The sequence below is a fragment of the Pseudoliparis swirei genome, chromosome 6 (assembly GCF_029220125.1).
Source record: "Pseudoliparis swirei isolate HS2019 ecotype Mariana Trench chromosome 6, NWPU_hadal_v1, whole genome shotgun sequence".
Taxonomy (NCBI): Eukaryota; Metazoa; Chordata; class Actinopteri; order Perciformes; family Liparidae; genus Pseudoliparis; species Pseudoliparis swirei.
The window spans coordinates 26072622-26092601 of NC_079393.1; the positions used below are offsets into that span (position 1 = coordinate 26072622).

At 42.2% G+C, this 19980-nt stretch overlaps 1 protein-coding gene across 1 annotated transcript; it reads right to left on the minus strand.

Moving 5' to 3' along the window:
• Positions 1-437: 437 nt before the first annotated feature.
• On the minus strand, positions 438-18572 carry LOC130195959 (C-Jun-amino-terminal kinase-interacting protein 1-like). Its single transcript, XM_056417810.1, has 12 exons — positions 18490-18572; positions 14911-14986; positions 12098-12661; positions 11285-11839; positions 9604-9792; positions 9135-9210; positions 8888-9054; positions 8685-8788; positions 8166-8276; positions 6771-6841; positions 6573-6671; positions 438-5311 (listed from the first exon to the last, which is right to left on the minus strand). Exons 1-12 carry the CDS (start codon positions 18559-18561, stop codon positions 5239-5241), a joined length of 2157 nt encoding a protein of 718 aa, XP_056273785.1. The 5' UTR covers positions 18562-18572; the 3' UTR covers positions 438-5238.
• Positions 18573-19980: the final 1408 nt, after the last annotated feature.

Here is a 19980-nt window from a genome sequence, read left to right on the forward strand (position 1 = left end):
CCCTAACTCCTTGGCCCTGGCCCCTGACTCCTTGGTCCTGCCCCCTGACTCCTTGGCCCTGGCCCCTGACTCCTTGGCCCTGGCCCCTGACTCCTTGGCCAACTCTCTTCACAACCAGGACCACTCCAGATGGAACGATTCCTGTTCTAACCATGGCTTCTCCAAACCCCCTAAATATACCAAGTCACATTTGGGTCTAATGGCAAAAGACACTTCACATTTCACTTAAGTGTGAACTACGTTAAACATGTATTGTGTTCTCTAATTGAAGTCTCGACTATTTGAAATACATAGAGAGAGTGAGTACTAGAACAATGAATGAAGGCTGAGCAGGCCTTTTCCAAATCGTCTGCCACTCCTGAACTACGCAAAAGAAGGAGTCATTGTTATACACTGAAATACCATTTGCTATATAAAGCTTAGAAACAGCACAACCATCTCCATCATGTTTTTTTATTTATTTACAAACCGAGCGAGCAGCCATGCCTTTCAAACATAAATCCAGCAGTAAGGAACTCGGGCCCTCCATATTAATATTCAAAATATGATATTGTTATATAATATATTAACTTCAAACCACTGATTAATAGTTCCCAGTAATTCCCAAATTAAATCTTTGAATCTCTACATTGGCAGTAGCTGAAGTTTAACCCTCCAACAAATACCTGGCAAAGTATTCTAGGTGCAGTTGTAAATGTGATTTATTGACAAGAATAATAACAACCACCATTATCACCTGTCTGTGCGTCTTCGGTGCCTCTTCCTTTTACAACATCGATATCATGCGGTGTCACACCCAGGGTTCGGCCAAACCAACAGCATAGAATGATAACTCTTATAAAACATACATACATACAGGATATTTCCGTATTGATGAGTCATGTACAGCAGATGTTACAATAGTGGAATACAAGGAAAAGGAAACTTTCTGATGGGTCAGAACAACTTCCTGTGGTGCACCTTGGATGGCTGCATGGAAATGAACATGTGGTGGATGGTACACTACATGAATACTTTGGAGTAGTTTGTCTTTCGTCCAGGTGTGCCATTTATTTTTCATTCACTTAGTTTGCTCCGGTAGGAAAATCCGACAACTGAATGTTTGAATTGTGACATTTTATAGTCCGTTGGCACATTTCTATTGCATGATTGAAATATTGTATACCAAACTGAAATGAATGATGGTTTGGCCATTTTTAGGTGGGTTTAGGTACTAATCCATACAGCTAAACAGCTTCGTTCCTAGAAGACGGCAAGATAAAGCAGTGAAAATACTCTAAATAATATGTATACTTTAATGTATATATATTTTCTCTGAGGTGGGCCTTTCTTAGGGTGCTATTGCTTTGTTCTCGTGTTAGTGCTCCTGTCTGTTTCTCCAAACTGGGGATGTGCTGACCGCCATCTACAGTGTAATACACTGGATTAGTACCTTCAAAACACACACACGATTCATTTAAATAGACAATCTGGTATAATGGTATTTCTATAAAAATGTGTGTCCTGTGTAAAGGTTTGATTTAATTATTAATACAATAAATAAAATAAATTTTATTTATCTTATTTTATTTATTTATTTATTTTATTTTATTTTATTTCATTTATTTTATTTTCAGAAAGAAGCTGCATGCATTGTACAGATTTTCTAACCTCCCTATGCTACAAAAGTAGCAAGATCATTGGAGAAAAACTTCTCCACAAAGATGTCCGCTATTCCATGGCAGCCATCTTGGGAGGCATATCATCCAGCTACAAGACTATACTCATCTGGATTAGACTGTATACATCTCAATCCTATGATAAGAAACACTCATCTGGATTAGACTGTATACATCTCAATCCTATGATAAGAGACATCACAAATCAACATTTCAACAGTCATCACGACACCAGAAGAAAAAAAAAGGCACTATTTTTTCGAAGACAAAAACATTTCAGACTTCATTTTCATTGACTTTAACCGACTCAAATCTGCTGACCAAATTGTTCAACTGCTCGTGAAGATGTTTTCTGATTCGCTGGAAATTCCAGTCAAAATGTTCACAATTTATGGAGAGCTGCTTTAATTGATTTTCAGGCTGAAAACACAACTTCGCCATATCTTAAAAAGCTGTATTGTCTAGCATGTTTGCACATCTTTGTCTCGTTATATATCTGCCAGACAATGAGCAAATGTATATCAGTATTTTGGTCTTCATCAGCTCATTAGAGCTGCTACATGATCCACTGTGTTCACCAGCAACTGTTCAGTGTACTGCTGTGGCTTCATCAGGGCCTTTTAGCTGTTGCTCTTATTTAAAAAAAAGGTATACTGTTTTTTTACAATAGGAAATGAACTACATAATAAACACAATCTTTTTTTAACACTAAAAAATGGTGTGTTACTCGCGGTGGGTCTCGTCAGGCCTCCAGTAACATGCGACACCATATTTGGTAGAGCATAGTTTGCATGCTGAAAGCAAAACGTCTCCATAGATCTGAGCGTTACTGCATTGTGGGTAAACAAACCTGTGAGGGTCTCTTTCTACATTGCACAACGTCATTTGATCCAACATGTTGATTGGTGCAGCTTTAAGCCCGGAGCTACTCAACAAGGTGGAACTGCATTCAAATGAACTCCCCTTGCTGAGAAAACCAAGTCGGACTATGGAATTGTGAAAACAAATCTTTAAAAAGCCAGGTTCAGTATTTCCCTCTCCATATATAAGCGAAAATTCAATGTCAGATGAGAAATAACTGTTTTCATGCCGAGTCGAGCACAATTTGATCCTATAGATTTGAGCAGGTGCAATAAGTCTGATATGAAAGCAATATGGACAATATGGACAATATGGACATGCCTGCACAGGGATCCACTTCCTCACCAGTCAGTTCTTTAGCACACATACAAACATTGCACGCCGTCATTTGGGCCTTTGTTATTATACAAAGAGTAAAAGGACATTTCGTCGCTTAACCAGAGAAACCCTGCAGCGTACCTTAAAAGCATCTCCAAATGTCTTCTGGAATAGATTGTCAAGTCAAAGAGTGATAAGATACAGAATCATTCTTAAATATATATTTTTTAACTTTACGCTGTGTTCACACCAAAAGCGTTGGGAATTTTTCGCGCGAGTAGATCCGGACGCAAAGTCAACGTACGGACGCGAATGGATGCGTTTGACGCGGAAAAATTCGCCTCTTTCGCCTCAAGTTGAAATATTTAAACTTTGGCGACGAATTCGCCCGACGCCGAGTTACGAAAGAACTTGATCAGCGTTGAGACGCTCCGCCGTTGGTGAATCCAACTGCTGCTCTAATGGAGCTGGAAGCGGAGGTCATTCAGACGTAGAGGCGAAAGTCACCGAGCTGTGTGAGCCTACGGGTGATGTCCTGTATAAATATATAAATATATATATATATTAATGTCATGAACCCAAACACGAGGGCGTCAGATGTTCAGATGTTTGTGGGATGTCTTCAAAAAGTATATAGCAGAACTAGTGGTTAGTTCTTCCGTGGTGGACAGAGGAAATGATAACTGTTTCCACGGAGATAAGCCACGCCCCCTCTAAGGCGCGAATGACGCGAAAAGCCACAAATAGCCAAGCCAGTAAACTCAGGCGAGTAAAGCGTTGAGAATATTTGCAACGCTTTTGTTGTGAACGCAGCATTAGTCGGTCCTCATTGGTGCTGAGAAACAAGCATGAACATTTGTTTTCTGTACGTTGGTTCAAATTATTGTAGGAAGATAATCTGCTCCCCTCTTTTCATAAACATGCAGTCTTCTTAGTGGTCAATTTAGCTGCCTTCCAGCAACTGAACCCGGGTTTGAGTCCAGGCCGGTGTGTGCAGCAACATCTGTCCATCGAAAGGCTTCTCTGGAACGGACTCAACATCATTTGAGACTGGATTAAAGCTGCAATTCACATCAAAATATCTGAAACTGATTTTTTAAATTCAAGTGAACACAATGCTCACTCACATGGCTGATCCATGCATACTCATTGTTAGAAATTAATTTTGGTCAAGAGGATGAATGTTAACTTTAGATAGCTAAAACAGATATATATGTATATTACATACACATCTTAAACAACTTTCTACATTTAGATACTTTCCCTTCCACCTATATGAATACATAACTTAGTTGCAGAAAGTGACGACTAACTAAATGTACCTTTTCATCGAAATTCCCAATTTCCGAGTGCTTAATATTTAACCACGTGATCGTCAAAATGAGCACAAACTGGGTTATGAATGATGTTTGTTGACGATGTTTGTCATATGTACACAAACTACAACTCAAGCTTACACATAGAGGACCCTTTTCACAAGACATCAAATGTGACGACAGATCAAATATTTAGATATTGTTGTAAAGAACCTTTTTTTTAAATTGATTAGTGTGTTATTTGTTTGATTAATCAGTGAAATGTCAACACAATTTGGTTCATTAGAAGTTCCCAGAGCTCATAATGATGTTTTATAATGTTTTATCTTGTCTGACCAACAGTCCATAAATACACACACACACACACACATTCAATATCCATTACATGTCAGAGAAAAGCAGCAAATAATTAGCCACAGGTGAGTTCTTCCAGATGTCAGTAAGTCCAAACGTTTTTTTCCAGACTAAAATATCTTAATATATATATATATATATGTATATATATGAAGTATTTTACAGACATTCACATCCATTGTAATGACTGAAATGAGCATTTACAGTAGCGTAAAGCACTGCTACCTCACTGAGCTGCTAGCATTGCTGCTAACTAACTTTTTTTTCATACATGCTAACTTACTTTTTTTTCATATATGACTGACATGATTAATCAATTACCAAAGCTGTCACTGTTAAATTATTATACATTTCACCAATGGTTGAGAGGTCACCCATTGATGTCATAAATATTCTGTCATTGAATTAACTCCATTGTCTTTTACATCCAATATCTACATGTACAATATATGAATCACATATTTGTATTTGAAATTAGGTCGGGTTGTATGTCACATTTGTTCTCAATATATGGAACATCTCATGTGATCTCATGTGAGGTATTTAAATTGTGATATGGTTAAAGTAAAAAGAAACCTGCAGTATCAGGTAAGAAACCAAAACCCACCATGCAAGTACTGCAAAGACAAAGGAGTGGTCCAGTTTGCTGTGTAAGACCAAGCTTACATGCACATAATGGTTATTCATTATTGGTTATTCATTACATATTGTGGATGGGGGGGGGGGGGGTGTTACTCAATGAAGATGTCTTCAGTGGGACAGGAGTAGCCAATGTTCTCCTTGTAATACTGCTGGAATGCCCTCCTGTGGGACACCAGAGAAGAGAATAAAACAACATGCCAGAAGAGATGACATCATAACATCCAACACTCAAATATGAAGTTAGATATGAAGACTTTCCTCTTGATGGTCTGATAGTTCGACCTGAACCAGGTTCACCTGGAGAGACCTAAAGATGCTGCTAGAGGCTGAGAGGCTGAGGGGGACGTGAGGATACACTGAGCTCCTCTCTCCTCTCCTCTCTCCTTATGGACACTTAGGATACACTGAGCTCCTCTCTCCTCTCCTCTCTCCTTATGGACGCTTAGGATACACTGAGCACCTCTCCTCTCCTCTCTCCTTTTGGACGCTTAGGATACACTGAGCTCCTCTCCTCTCCTCTCTCCTTATGGACGCTTAGGATACACTGAGCTCCTCTCTCCTCTCCTCTCTCCTTATGGACGCTTAGGATACACTGAGCACCTCTCTCCTCTCTCCTTATGGACGCTTAGGATACACTGAGCACCTCTCTCCTCTCCTCTCCTTATGGACGCTTAGGATACACCCCTCTCCTCTCCTCTCTCCTTATGGACGCTTAGGATACACTGAGCACCTCTCTCCTCTCTCCTTATGGACGCTTAGGATACACTGAGCACCTCTCTCCTCTCCTCTCTCTTTATGGATGTTTAGGATACACTGAGCACCTCTCTTCTCTTCTCTCTCTTTCCTTATGGATGAATTGACATTAATCTTTTCTATTTCTTGGGCGTTTTTCCTGATCCGTTGTGAGGTCCTGGGACAGGCATGTCGCATGTGTACAGATTGTAAAGCTCTCTGAGGCAACTTCATAATTCACTTCAACCGAACATCTGTTTTTAACACAATTATGTCTTAAAAGACAAGTCGTTTCAAACCGTCTCCAGCAGCATGGTGTCATTGTCAACTGTTAGCATGACTCATAAAAATGTCTTTAAATATAAAGAGCAATAGCTATATAAAATGCTAATTGAACAAATTAAAAAAAAATCAAGAATAAAAGTTTTTTTAAACCATTATATTATCTGCTCGTTGTTATTGTTGCATTGAGCTGTCAGCAGCCCTTCAATGCTGCAGCTGGTCAAGATGGATTAGAAATACAAACTCTTGCTTTCAAAGAATATTACTTTTGGTAGAAGTAGAAATTTGAAAAAACCCAGTGATACTCAAATGAAGGTCGAGTTCTTTCTACCACTGGCCCTGAGCGGGTATTCATATCTAATAGCAGAGACTATGTATACAACACAATAGAAAAGACAATGGGTCTTACCCTACAGACTCGGCCAGGGGATGTAATGTGGTCTCTGACATCATCACGTGACAGGCAAAGCGCTGTTGGTCAGGGTGTTTGGTGACGATACCAAAATACCTGCGTTGGAATTAGCAGCATGACTAGTAAATGTACAGAGGTGCAAATATCAGTTGAGGCGAAGCTGCTCATGCAGGTGTAGAAATGTGTCCGACTCACTTGCTGTGTTTTGGATGACAGCCACAGAACGAGATGTTCTTCAACTGGAAGAAGTGGAAACACTGGTCCCCCTGAAGGCAACCACACAGAGCGAGATGCACTTGTTGTTTTAAGTCTGTTATCCAACTTCTCAGAGTAGACATCAATATAGTATAGGGCTACTTGTGGTTCCTAGAGTCTTAAAAAGTAGGATGGGAGCCAGAGCCTTCAGGTATCAAGCTCCGCCTCTTTTATGGAACCAGCTCCACCTTCAGTCCTGGAGGCTCCGTCACCTCATGGAGACTGAAGACTTTCCTCTTGATGGTCTGATAGTGAGACCTGAACCAGGTTCACCTGGTCCAGACCTAGAGATGCTGCTATAGGCTGAGAGGCTGAGGGGGACGCTTAGGATACACTGAGCTCCTCTCTCCTCTCTCCTTATGGACGCTTAGGATACACTGAGCACCTCTCTCCTCTCCTCTCTCTCCTTATGGACGCTTAGGATACATTGAGCTCCTCTCTCCTCTCCTCTCTCTCCTTATGGACGCTTAGGATACACTGAGCACATATCTCCTCTTCTCTCTCTCCTTATGGACGTTTAGGATACACTGAGCACCTCTCTCCTCTCCTCTCTCCTTATGGACATTTAGGATACACTGAGCACCTCTCTCCTCTCCTCTCTCCTTATGGACATTTAGGATACACTGAGCACCTCTCTCCTCTCCTCTCTCCTTATGGACGCTTAGGATACATTGAGCTCCTCTCTCCTCTGCTCTCTCTCCTTATGGACGTTTAGGATACACTGAGCACCTCTCTCCTCTCCTCTCTCCTTATGGACATTTAGGATACACTGAGCTCCTCTCTCCTCTCCTCTCTCCTTATGGACGCTTAGGATACACTGAGCACCTCTCTCTCCTCTCTCCTTATGGACGCTTAGGATACACTGAGCACCTCTCTCCTCTCCTCTCTCCTTATGGACGCTTAGGATACACTGAGCACCTCTCTCCTCTCCTCTCTCCTTATGGACGTTTAGGATACACTGAGCACCTCTCTCCTCTTTTCTCTCTACTCATGGATGAATTTTCATCTCTCCATCACACATTAGTAACTCTGCTTCCTCCCCGGAGTCTTTGTGACTTCACGTCTCATCGGGTCCATTGGACCTGGCTGGGTCTGATGCCCCGCCCTCTGAGGCAAATTCGTAATTTGTGATATTGGGTGTATAAAATAAACTGAATTGAATATTAATATCAATATAGCTTATACTGCTGATTGCCACGATACGGCGCTCACCTAACGACAGCAAAGTAACTTATTGCCGACGTCATAGTCACGTGCAGCAGGTGACTGAATTAAAAAAAGGTTTGAAACTTAAGAAGGAAGGAAGGAAGGGGGGTAGAGATGTAGTGCACGTACCCTCCGTGCAGAGTGACACTGGTCTTGCACACTGATCTTCACTCCTTTTATACTGACCTCCAGCACACAGGCTGAAGGGCGCTGCCCCGCCAACCGCCTGTTACACGCCACCTGCAAACATAAATCATCAGTAAATCAGTCAGTAAACATACCGGGGAGCTTTGACCATGAGCAGCACAGTCTGGTCTCAACACAGAAAGTGGTGACCTCCATCCAGTATGTGGATGTTGGATCATCAGTTAGGTCATAAATAATAGGATACATATCTATATTTGGAAAGATACACATGTGAAGAGGCCACTGGTTTTTCCTTTGGCCAAATGAACTGTCCTGAACCTACTTAGCAGAAGTAGAAGTGGCCTGAGTGGCGTTGGCATTAGCGACGTTGGCGTGAGCGGCGGAGTCCTGTGTGGCGAGAAAGTTCTGTTGTGCAGTGTGTGTGTGCGTGCGTGTGTGTGTGTGCGTGTGTGTGTGTGTGTGTGTGTGTGTGTGTGTGTGTGTGTGTGTGTGTGTGTGTACCTTCTGCATCGCAGCACAAAGCATGTCGTTGCCCTTGTGAATTGGGACCTGAACTGAACCCAGGAATTGCACCAGGAACTTTTTTATCCAGCCATCTTTTTGGACTGCGAGAACAAAGGAGAGAGAAAAAAACAACTTAATCATGAGATGTTGTTGACGGTATTCTATTCTATTTCTTTCATTCCAGTTTTTTCCCCCTGCACCTTGGTTACTATCTTTCGCCACTCTGACGGCGTAGAAGGCCGGGAAGATGCCCGTCGCCCCGGTCCTCATGTTGTACCCCTGACACCACAGGTCCTCCGACTGGTTCAGCATTAACACCGGATCGTCCGTTTCCAGGTACAGCTCATCTGCATGACGGGGGACAAACCTACAACATGGACAGATGTCAGTCTCACGGGTTGATGTGGACTCCGTCACAATGAGTGTTTGTTGTTTCACGTGTTTGACCTGTAGACGGCTCGGTGGCTCTGTTGTCTCTCCACTCCGTCCAAAACACAGGAGAACACACCAAACGACCCGGCACCTGGATGACACAGCATTTATTTATTCTCACAATGGTCATCATATTCTAATGAAAGAAAATACAAAAGCAAGAGACCCAATTTTAACACTTAGCGTTAAAGCCTTCACAAGTCGATGTAAAATATATTCATAAAGCACAATTAAAAACAATCCACGTTTTTTTAAAGTGCTGCACAGACCTCAACAGGTAGATTAAAATCACAAGTTAAAAAAAAACTGACACAACCATCAATGCACACAGCTCAAAGGCACACATAAACAACAGCTGATAATGTATGAATGGGTGTGAATGGGTGAATGATGACATAGTGTTAAAAGAGTTGTATTATATTACAAATCTGAAGTGCTGTCATGACTATACTGGTGTTGGGAAACAGGTTGAGGAACTTCTTACCTCTGGAAGCTCCCAGCCTTCTTGACTCGTCTTCCTCTGAAGTTACCTTGGACTGCTTGCAGACCCTTGCCACAACGTCCCTCCTCCTTTTCACCTCTTCCTCCCTCCTCCTCCTCTTCACATCCTCTTCCCTCCTCATCTTAGTCTCATGTTCTTCCTTTCTTCTCTTTTCCTCCTCTTTCCTTCTGTCTTGGAGCCAAAACCGAGGAAAAGTTAAACTACTAGCAGCGATAAACAGGAACCGAGGAATCATGCAGATTTGATGACTTCTTCTGCCCTGAAGCTACACATGCCATGTCGTCTAGTGTGGTGTTCAACACGGCTTAGTATTGGGCCCTCTAAAGTAAAACATCAAGCCTTATTGGACAAATAAACACAAAAAAGTTCAGCTTATTTTATTATCATCATAATATACCACAGAATATTCCTTGAAAACTGTGAATTGGTTTGAACCCACACGAGTGATGCTAAAGAGGCATGTCTAAAAAGACTAAAATGAAGCGGAGATTATGAGGTATGTTTTCTTTGGTTCCAAAAATAACTTCTTGTCGCTGAGGGAATGTCGACTGTATTTCATATTCATATGGGTCCTTCCTAGTCAATGCTATTGTTGTTGTTGTACTATGAGAAATTAAGGTCTATCTCATATTTTTAAAAGGTACACTCAGGGACACTGAGTGTAAGAATAATGTGTTTTTTAATTATTCCAGTTAGTCTCTTGTTTATGGCCAATGGGGTCCTACATGAACACTCAATTTTCAGCCAAAGTGTAAACACTTTTGGTTTATAGGGACAGTATTTCACATCAGTCACTAAGTCTGTCCCTCATTCCAACTTTTAAGAAGATTTACATTAATTCCATTGTGTATATTCACGGTCCCTAGAGGAACTTTCCTAAAACTCAAACCATAATTAAACATTAATATTATAAAAAATAATGTACAGCAAGAGGGTCATTTTGAAAAAGAAACCCGACAGGGCGAGTTTGACTTGAATTACCCCGAAGGAGTTCATTTCAAAATGATGACCGCCTTGCTGCACAATACACGGATATTTACGAAAGAAATCAATAATTTGACATAAATTATTAAAACAATATATTTTATTGCTTTTGCTGAAATAAATAGTTTACAGCAACCCGTTCTGACATCCGAAGCGTCAAATGATGCAACATAGTCAGTAGATTTAAGGGAAGAGCAACTGACATTGTATAACATGCAAGATGGTGCATTGTGGGAAAATGGATGGGTTAAAGGACTCATAGAATTAGTTTTAGTTGTAAAACTTAGTTTATCCACAAGATGTCTTTAACCTAACGGGCAGATTACTATGATGACTGAGAACATTCATGCTCCCAAATGGATAAACGCTTATGCTGCCTTCACACCAAAAGCGTTGCGAAACTACTTGCGCGAGTTTACTTGCCCAGCATGTTTATTCGCGTCATTCGCGCCTTAGAGGAGGCGTGGCCTCAGGCAAATTTTTTCGCTTCCATCTATTCGCATTGTTTGCGCCGCCCGGCGAAAATTCTCATCATTCGCAATCATTCTCATCTGTGCATTGACTTTGCATTCTATCTACTCACGCAAAAAATACTCAACGCTTTTAGCGGGAATGCAGCATTAAGCGTGTACTGTTTGAGACGAAAGAGCCATGTTAAAAATACAAATAAATGTTTTACCTTGCTTCCTTGCATCCTCTCTCCTCTTCCTTTCCTCCTCATACTCCGGGTCCTCCTCCTCATTGGCTGACTGATAGACCGTCTCCGTGTCACTGTCGTCATTGTGCTCATTGTGACTGTGCAAGCAGTCCTTGAGGCTGAGCAGCTCGAACTGAGCGTGCTCGCCGACCACCAGAGTGTGTTTAACAGAGTCATAGTTCAGCTGTGCCTTAGCTTCACTCTTTGGTACGATCCGAGCAGCCGCACCACCTCCCCGAGTGTCAGCGTTACCTTTTCCTCCCCTTGCTTCCACCTCTGACTTGGTACTGTCCATCTCAGTTTTTTCTTTAAGGCAGAGGGTGACACCAATCTGGACCTTCACGCCGGGAGTCGGATCTCCCTCGCCCTCTTCTTCGCTGATGATGTCAGGGTCGATTCGGTAGGATAGAGAAGGAGGCAGAGGCTCTGCTGGGGGGCCCTCTGTGTCCGAGCTGAGGGACATTCTGTTCGACCCCCCCTCGCTGCTGGACTGGGAGAGGACAGAGCGGTTGTCCTGGGTCCTGTCATGGTTTTGGCCTTAAAACACACAACATTGTTAGATATAAAATAGTGGTTAGGTATAATTAGTAACTTCCAAATGTGGACACAATTCTTCATGAACCACTTCACATAATATTAACTTAAACGTCTTAACAGAAATGATTAGATAGATTAGATCTGCCAATGCCAAATGCAAACTCATACTAGCCCTTTTCTATTTGTTCTATACTCTTCTTTAATAATGAACATAACTGCTCAGCACCCACCACCCTGTGATAGAGATGGGTTTGTTACCTTGGTCTTTGGTCTTGTCCTCAGTTCTTGGTGCTACAGGCGTGCGTGGGACCACCATGGCTGAAGGATAAAAGTCCTGGTTGGACACGTTGTTATTAGGCTTCAACACCCCTCTTTTCTTAACCTCTTTAAGGCCTACTTTTCCTTTCCCATCAGCCCCTCTGCTTTTCAGTCCATTTGTTTCCTTTGGTTTCTGATGTCCATTATTTCTCTCTTTCTCTTTCTCCTTCCCCCTCGACTGCTCACACAGTCGTCCTCCTCTTCTGTCATCCTTTCCCGCCGTCACTCCATCCTTGCCTCGGATGTCTCCCAGGCTCCTCTCTCTCATTGCTGGGCCTCCTCTTCCTGCTTTCTTTTGAGTCCTCGGTGTGCTGGAGGACTGTGTGTGCGTGGCGCCCGACGCCTGCCTCTCCCGCAGTCGGGCTCGTGTGTCGACGGCGTACGCAGCGGCGTTGGCTCTGCTGTTCGCCGCGTTGGACGTGGGCGGTTTTGGGGCTGGACGGCGCGTGGTGCGCTGAACTTTGTCCTCTGCTTTTGGTTGGACATCTGGTGACGTGAGATCCCCTTGAGACAAAAAGAAAAAAAAGTAGCAGATTATGTTTGAGGCAATTAGTTGTACACAGAGGGATTATCAAAGTAGCACACAGTAGGCAGTTTATCCTGGATGAATGAGAATTACAGGAAGTGAGAAAAATAAACAAGATTGGGACATTTTCCCTTCATTCTTGAGGATAGATAGATAGATAGATAGATAGAAAGATAGATAGAAAGATAGATAGAGAGCTAGATAGAAAGATAGATAGAAAGATAGATAGAGAGCTAGATCGATGGCTAGATGGGTAGGTAGGTAGGTAGGTAGATAGATAGATAGATAGGTAGATAGATAGATAGATAGATAGATAGATAGATAGATAGATAGATAGATAGATAGGTAAAATAGAAGGATAGATAGATAGATAGATAGGTAGGGAGGTAGATATATAGATAGATAGATAGATAGATAGATAGGTAAAATAGATGGATAGATAGATAGATAGATAGATAGATAGATAGATAGGTAGGTAGATATATAGATAGATAGATAGATAGATAGGTAGGTAGGTAGATAGATAGATAGATAGATAGATAGGTAGGTAAAATAGATGGATGGATGGGAGGATGGATAGATAGATAGGTAAGGAGGTCAGTTGATAGGTAGGTAGATGGTTGGGTGGACGGATGGATGGTGGATAGATAGATAGGTGGGTAAGTAGGTCAGTTGGTAGGTGGGTAGGTAGGTAGGTAGATAGATAGACAGATGGATGGATAGATAGATAGATATATTGGTAGATGGATGGATAGATAGATGATAGATATATTGGTAGATGGATGGATAGATAGATAGATATATTGGGAGATGGATGGATAGATGTGCAGCCCTCCAATCTCTTTCTACTCCTGTCGATCGACATGTTGGCCTCTTCCACCATTAGGTTGAGCCGCTGCCATTTTGAGGCATCAGTGTTTTTTTATAGCTACTGCCAACATGAAGGTAATCTGAGACCAAACCATCTAAAAATAATCAGCAGAGCATTCCAAAAGGTACCAGCGTCTTTTATATTGATGAATTGGCAATCACTGCAAACAGAAGGGTTACTCACAGAAATAAAAACGATGATTAAAAAACATAAATCACCAGTCCTCTTATTAATGGAAGGTTAATCCTTATGCTGTGTACCGGTCCCCAAGCTGACAGTACATTCCTCTTCATAAAAGATCCTGAGACCCCATCCAGATCTGGAAGAAAACCCCCAGCTCTGGAAAGGAATCGGTCGCACCATGTCATTTCCTCTCCCAGCATCTTAACCTCCTCCTCTGTCAGTCTCTCAGTCCACCTGCTGAGGACACACCCGCTCCTCCAAATGGTTCAGTCCAAGAATACAGGCCATCGTTGGCGTGCCCATCAGTCCGGGACCTGCTATATCCACCACTTTCTTCAGGGTGATAATTCCAGAGTTGTACACTGTGCTCCTGAGACCTGGTGTTGTCCATCATGGCTCCGTTAACCAGAGGTTCTTGTAGTCGCCATTTAAAAAAGTTCCATACCTTAAAAAGGTGCCTGATAAAAAAGGAGGTAATCCACACAGTTGTAAGAGATTAAAATCCATTAAAAAGATTGCAGCGTCTACTCCCAGACAGTTTTCCACGTCTCTCCAAACCATATCGGTTGGACCTGTGAGATAGATCTGGCCCAACTGGAATCTGAAAGCTTTCTATATGTAGCCTACCAGATACTGCACCCCGTCCTCCCCTCTTTTTTGGGGGGGGGGGGGGGGGGACCCAGTAAACCCAATGCAGCATGTTCCAGAAGAAATGCTCTAGAATTGCCTTCAACCATTGTGTGAGGTCTTTACGGTGGTTCCATGTAGGCCAGGCGGTGCCAACGAGCGGAAGACACCAGATTATGGACATCTCTATAGCACATCTGTGGCTTCAACCATTTCCATTTTGCCAATATTCCTTATACGATAAGAGTTGTATCTTTCTTTGGCTTTAAATTCATTTGATAAAATAGGATTACAGCAAAAAATGCCGTTGGATCTCCCTACGGCTGTTTAAAAGAAGAGCAATGCTCTTATAGCCCATTACAGCGGGCACCTTGTGAACAGAGAATTAAAAATAACACATAAACCTATCTTAAATATCTAATTCTGCAATAGTATTACTGTATTTGAAGCAGAGAGATGAAATTAGAATCCATATTGACATTGTTATTTCAACATTGAATGTTTTATAGTGTCATTTAGTGCTTATTCCTGTATGTAATAGCATACCTGTAATATTTGGGGAGGAGGTGCAGGAGTCCTTCCAGCTGTCCTTCTTGCCAAAAGAGTTGTTGTTGATGCAGTCCTGGGTAGAGTTAAACACACACACACACACACACACACACACACACACACACACACACACACACACACACACACACACACTCACAGTTTAGCCTGAGGTATTAAAGCATAAATCTCCTCTGCGTGCTGTAGTTTAGCTGAGAGGATTATAGATATAAAACGTTATCTACATAAGATTCCTCCAGAAAAATTGGTAACACTTTATAATAACTACATATTATTTAGCATTGTTTCAACATTAATACTCATTAGTATTCAGATCCTAAACAGTTATACACGTTTTATTATTGATTAATAGGCTTGATTATCAGGTAGTTACTAGTCGTTAGTATTTCGTGTGACAACAGTCTCATCGCCATTTAGCATTTTCTGATGCCCAGAAATATCCGTGACACGGTAACAATGCATTTGAAAGATGTTAATGTACCCGTTACTATCACTGTAAGGCCATGAAAACATGTTCCACTGAATTCACAGAAAAGATTCCTTCTACATTTGATTCAATATAACAGAGGACTCCTGGTCTAACTTTAGTCCATGTCTCAATATAACAGAGGACTCCTGGTCTAACTTTAGTCCATGTCTCAATATAACAGAGGACTCCTGGTCTAACTTTAGTCCAGGTCTCAATATAACAGAGGAATCCTGGTCTAACTTTAGTCCAGGTCTCAATATAACAGAGGACTCCTGGTCTAACTTTAGTCCACGTCTCAATATAACAGAGGACTCCTGGTCTAACTTTAGTCCAGGTCTCAATATAACAGAGGACTCCTGGTCTAACTTTAGTTCATGTCTCAATATAACAGAGGACTCCTGGTCTAACTTTAGTCCACGTCTCAATATAACAGAGGACTCCTGGTCTAACTTTAGTCCGTCCCAGATTGATCATCTTGTTGATAGTGCCACAGGCTCACTGAGAATGACACTGGACTCGATAGCCCCTCTGAAGAAGAAGACAGTGAGGAAGAGGAGGTTTGCTCCCTGGTATAACCCTCAGACCTCAAACTAAAGCAAACGTCACGAAAGCTTGAAAGCATATGGCGTTCAACTAATCTGGAAGAATCCAGTTTGGCGAGATAGTCTTAAAACATATAAGAAGGCCCTCCGTAATGCCAGAGCAGCATATTACTCATCAGTCATAGAGAACAATAAGAACAACCTCGGAACTTGTCCTTTAACTCCCTCGGGAAGCAAGTCTCAAGTACTGCATTTTTTCATCTACGTAACATTTAAAAAATCTCAAAGTGCAAAATGCAGAAAAACTAGTTCAAGCGTTCGTTACTTCGAGACTAGATTACTGCAACTCCTTATTATCAGGCTGCTCTAATAAGTTTCTTAGGTCCCTCCAGTTGATCCAGAATGCTGCAGCTCGTGTTCTCACTTAAACTAAGAACAGAGATCACATCACTCCTGCACTAGCAGCTCTGCACTGGCTACCCATAAAATCAGACCGTCACCTCATGGAGAATGAAGACTTTCCTCTTGATGGTCTTATAGTTAGACCTGAACCAGGTTCACCTGGTCCAGACCTAGAGATGCTGCTATAGGCTGAGAGGCTGAGGGGGACGCTTAGGATACACTGAGCACCTCTCTCCTGTCCTCTCTCCTTATGGACGCTTAGGATACACTGAGCACCTCTCTCCTCTCCTCTCTCCTTATGGACGCTTAGGATACACTGAGCACCTCTCTCCTCTCCTCTCTCTCCTTATGGATGAATTTACATCTCTCCATCACACATTATTAACTCTGCTTCCTCCCCGGAGTCCTTGTGACTTCATGTCTCAATACCATAAGTAATACCATCACTAATACCATAAGCAATACCATGAGTAATACCAATACCATAAGTAATACCAATACCATAAGGAATACCATGAGTAATACCATAGCTAATACCATAAGTAATACCATAAGGAATACCATAATTAATACCAACACCATAAGTAATACCAATACCATAAGTAATACCATAAGTAATACCAATACCATAGGTAATACCAATACCATAAGTAATACCAATACCATAAGTAATACCATAAGTAATACCAATACCATAAGTAATACCAATACCATAAGTAATACCAATACCATAAGTAATACCAATACCATAAGTAATACCATAAGTAATACCATAAGTAATACCATAGGTAAGTGCCATTCAAGTGTCACTGGAGTGCTAATCTGTTTTAATTAAAGATATAGTGGGTAAAGATGTGTTTTAGTGTCCGGCCGAAGCTGTAGAGACGTCCTGCTGCCCTGATGTCCGTGGGGAGCTCGACCCTTATGGAGCCTTAAAGCTAAAACAAGCTAGCATAGGGCTGAAGTGCTGGTCCTACTAGCATTATGTTATGAAAACATGCCATGTTTCCTGTTCTTCTTGCAAAGTCTAGAAAGTTAATAAAATGTTTGATAACGTGAAATTGATTTGTAATTCCAACAGTTATAGATGAAATACAAGACCCTTCCAGGGTTAGGTCCCAACAGACAGTTTCCACATTAAATCTGGTTTCTCCCGTTTGTGTCTGATGCAAATAATCTCTTATCTCTGACAATTGTTCTCACAATGTTGAAAGCTAAACATAGCTAGAGGGAGAAGGAATTTTAAACTGGATCCCAAACCCAACACAAGGCTATACCATATTGTATGTTAAATTAAGTCTGACCAAATATAAACACTTATATCGTATTTCTATTGCATTATTATTTGTTCCTTGTGATTTCATGTCATGTTTCAATGGAAATAAGCAACTCCTCTCTATATGGAGGCATTCGGATGTTGCTGTGAAGAGGAAACCCAGGTTAGGTTGATCTGTACTGACACAGTAAACCGGATGCAGCTCCATTTAAAGGGATACACACACGCAGACTACTGCTGAGTAGCTGCTGGTCCCCACTGCTGAGAGCCCTCATTAATGCACACTGCTTTATTTACAGTCTACTTCACAATCATCCAGAGTCTGGACTTCTTTCATAGCAATATTCTTTTTTAACATATAATATCCTCTTCTTCTGTTCTCTTAATAGAATATAGCCTACTGCTACAACTGACCCGTCTTTCATAGACTTCTTATGTACAGTATTTTAAACACAACAAGGAATATGTCGCTGAACCCCTAGCCGCTGTAAATCTACACGATATAGATTGACCGATGGATATTAATACTCTAAATATTTGATGGATACTTGCTGATAGCAGAGCCACCAAAACACAAACCCAAATTACTGAAGCACGGCAACATACAGCCAAATCATTTGGAGAACCATCCCACTGCCAGCACACACACACACACACACACACACACACACACACACACACACACACACACACACACACACAAACACACCCAACAGGATCCTCCCATGAAGCACGCGCACGCGCACACACACCACACACACTATACACAAGATAACCCATGATCATACACACACACACACACACACACACACACACACACACATATATTCACAATCCTTAAAACCAAGGGATGCTCCCAGCCTCCCTACCTGGGTGCCAGCTTGTGGCCGCTGTGGGAACAGAGCCAGGCTGGTTGGTCTCTTTGGTCGATATTTATCCATGACAGCGCAGCTTGATCCCTCTCTGACAGGCGACAGCTTCCTATCTCCCTCCTCCTCTTCCTCCTTCTCCCCTTCTCCTCTTTTATTAAACCAGCATCGGCACTCCTCACCTTGAACAAGGCCATCCACCTCTACCTCCCTCTCCTTTCCCCTTCTTCCCTCCGCGTTCTCCTCAGCATCGATCAGAACTTAGCTCGGCCTCTAAACACGCCCCCTCCACTCCCTTTGAGCCCGATCATTGGCCGGCCACGCCGTCACATCATCATCAGCACGGCCAGCAGCATCGTCTTCCAGCATGAGCAGAGTAGAACTGAGAGGAGAGGTAGAGAAACAGAAAGAGGAAGAGGAGGAGGAGAGAGAGAGAGAGAGAAAAAGGGCTGTGGTTAGTGTTGCATCGTGATGGGACGAGCAAGGACCGGCAGAGAGAGAGAGAGAGAGAGAGAGGGGCAGGCAGGATGGTGAAAGAGAGAGCGATGCAGAGAGAGGGAGAGAGAAGGGGAGGAGGCAGTCAGGGCCAACCAATCAGAGTAAGGCATAACATCATCAGCTCATCTGGCTGCTGTGTGTGTGTGTGTGTGTCTGTGTGTTAAGGTTTATACACAGTGAGTGTGTGTGTGTGTCTGTGTGTTAAGGTTGATAAACAGTGAGTGTGTGTGTGTCTGTGTGTTAAGGTTGATACACAGTGAGTGTGCGTCTGTGTGTTAAGGTTGATACACAGTGAGTGTGTGTGTGTGTCTGTGTGTTAAGGTTGATAAACAGTGAGTGTGTGTGTGTGTGTGTGTGTGTCTGTGTGTTAAGGTTGATACACAGTGAGTGTGTGTCTGTGTGTTAAGGTTGATACACAGTGAGTGTGCGTCTGTGTGTTAAGGTTGATACACAGTGAGTGTGTGTCTGTGTGTTAAGGTTGATACACAGTGAGTGTGTGTCTGTGTGTTAAGGTTGATACACAGTGAGTGTGCGTCTGTGTGTTAAGGTTGATACACAGTGAGTGTGCGTCTGTGTGTTAAGGTTGATACACAGTGAGTGTGTGTGTCTGTGTGTTAAGGTTGATACACAGTGAGTGTGCGTCTGTGTGTTAAGGTTGATACACAGTGAGTGTGTGTCTGTGTGTTAAGGTTGATACACAGTGAGTGTGTGTCTGTGTTAAGGTTGATACACAGTGAATTTTCATCTCTCCATTGCACATTTTTAACTCTGCTTCCTCCCCGGAGTCTTTGTGCTTTTTAACTTCACCATGTAGGCATAGAACAAAACTCACGGAGAAGAGAGGAAAAAGGAAAAAGAGGAAAAAGAAGCATGCTGCTGTCAAACGCAAAGATGTCCGCCACCTGTACGCCATCAACGCTAACGAGAAAAGTGGGCGTGTTCAGGGTGATATTGGACGATCCCTATTTGCTGATGATGGATCATTGTGGAAAA

Excerpts from the sequence above, each read along its gene's own strand:
- LOC130195959 (XM_056417810.1), bottom strand. The coding sequence starts at position 18,561 with ATGGATAAATATCGACCAAAGAGACCAACCAGCCTGGCTCTGTTCCCA. Across the intron at positions 6,672-6,770 it reads TGTCATCCAAAACACAGCAA|GTATTTTGGTATCGTCACCA; the intron begins GTGAGTCGGACA and ends ATTCCAACGCAG. Across the intron at positions 5,312-6,572 it reads CCCCTGGCCGAGTCTGTAGG|GAGGGCATTCCAGCAGTATT; the intron begins GTAAGACCCATT and ends GGTGTCCCACAG.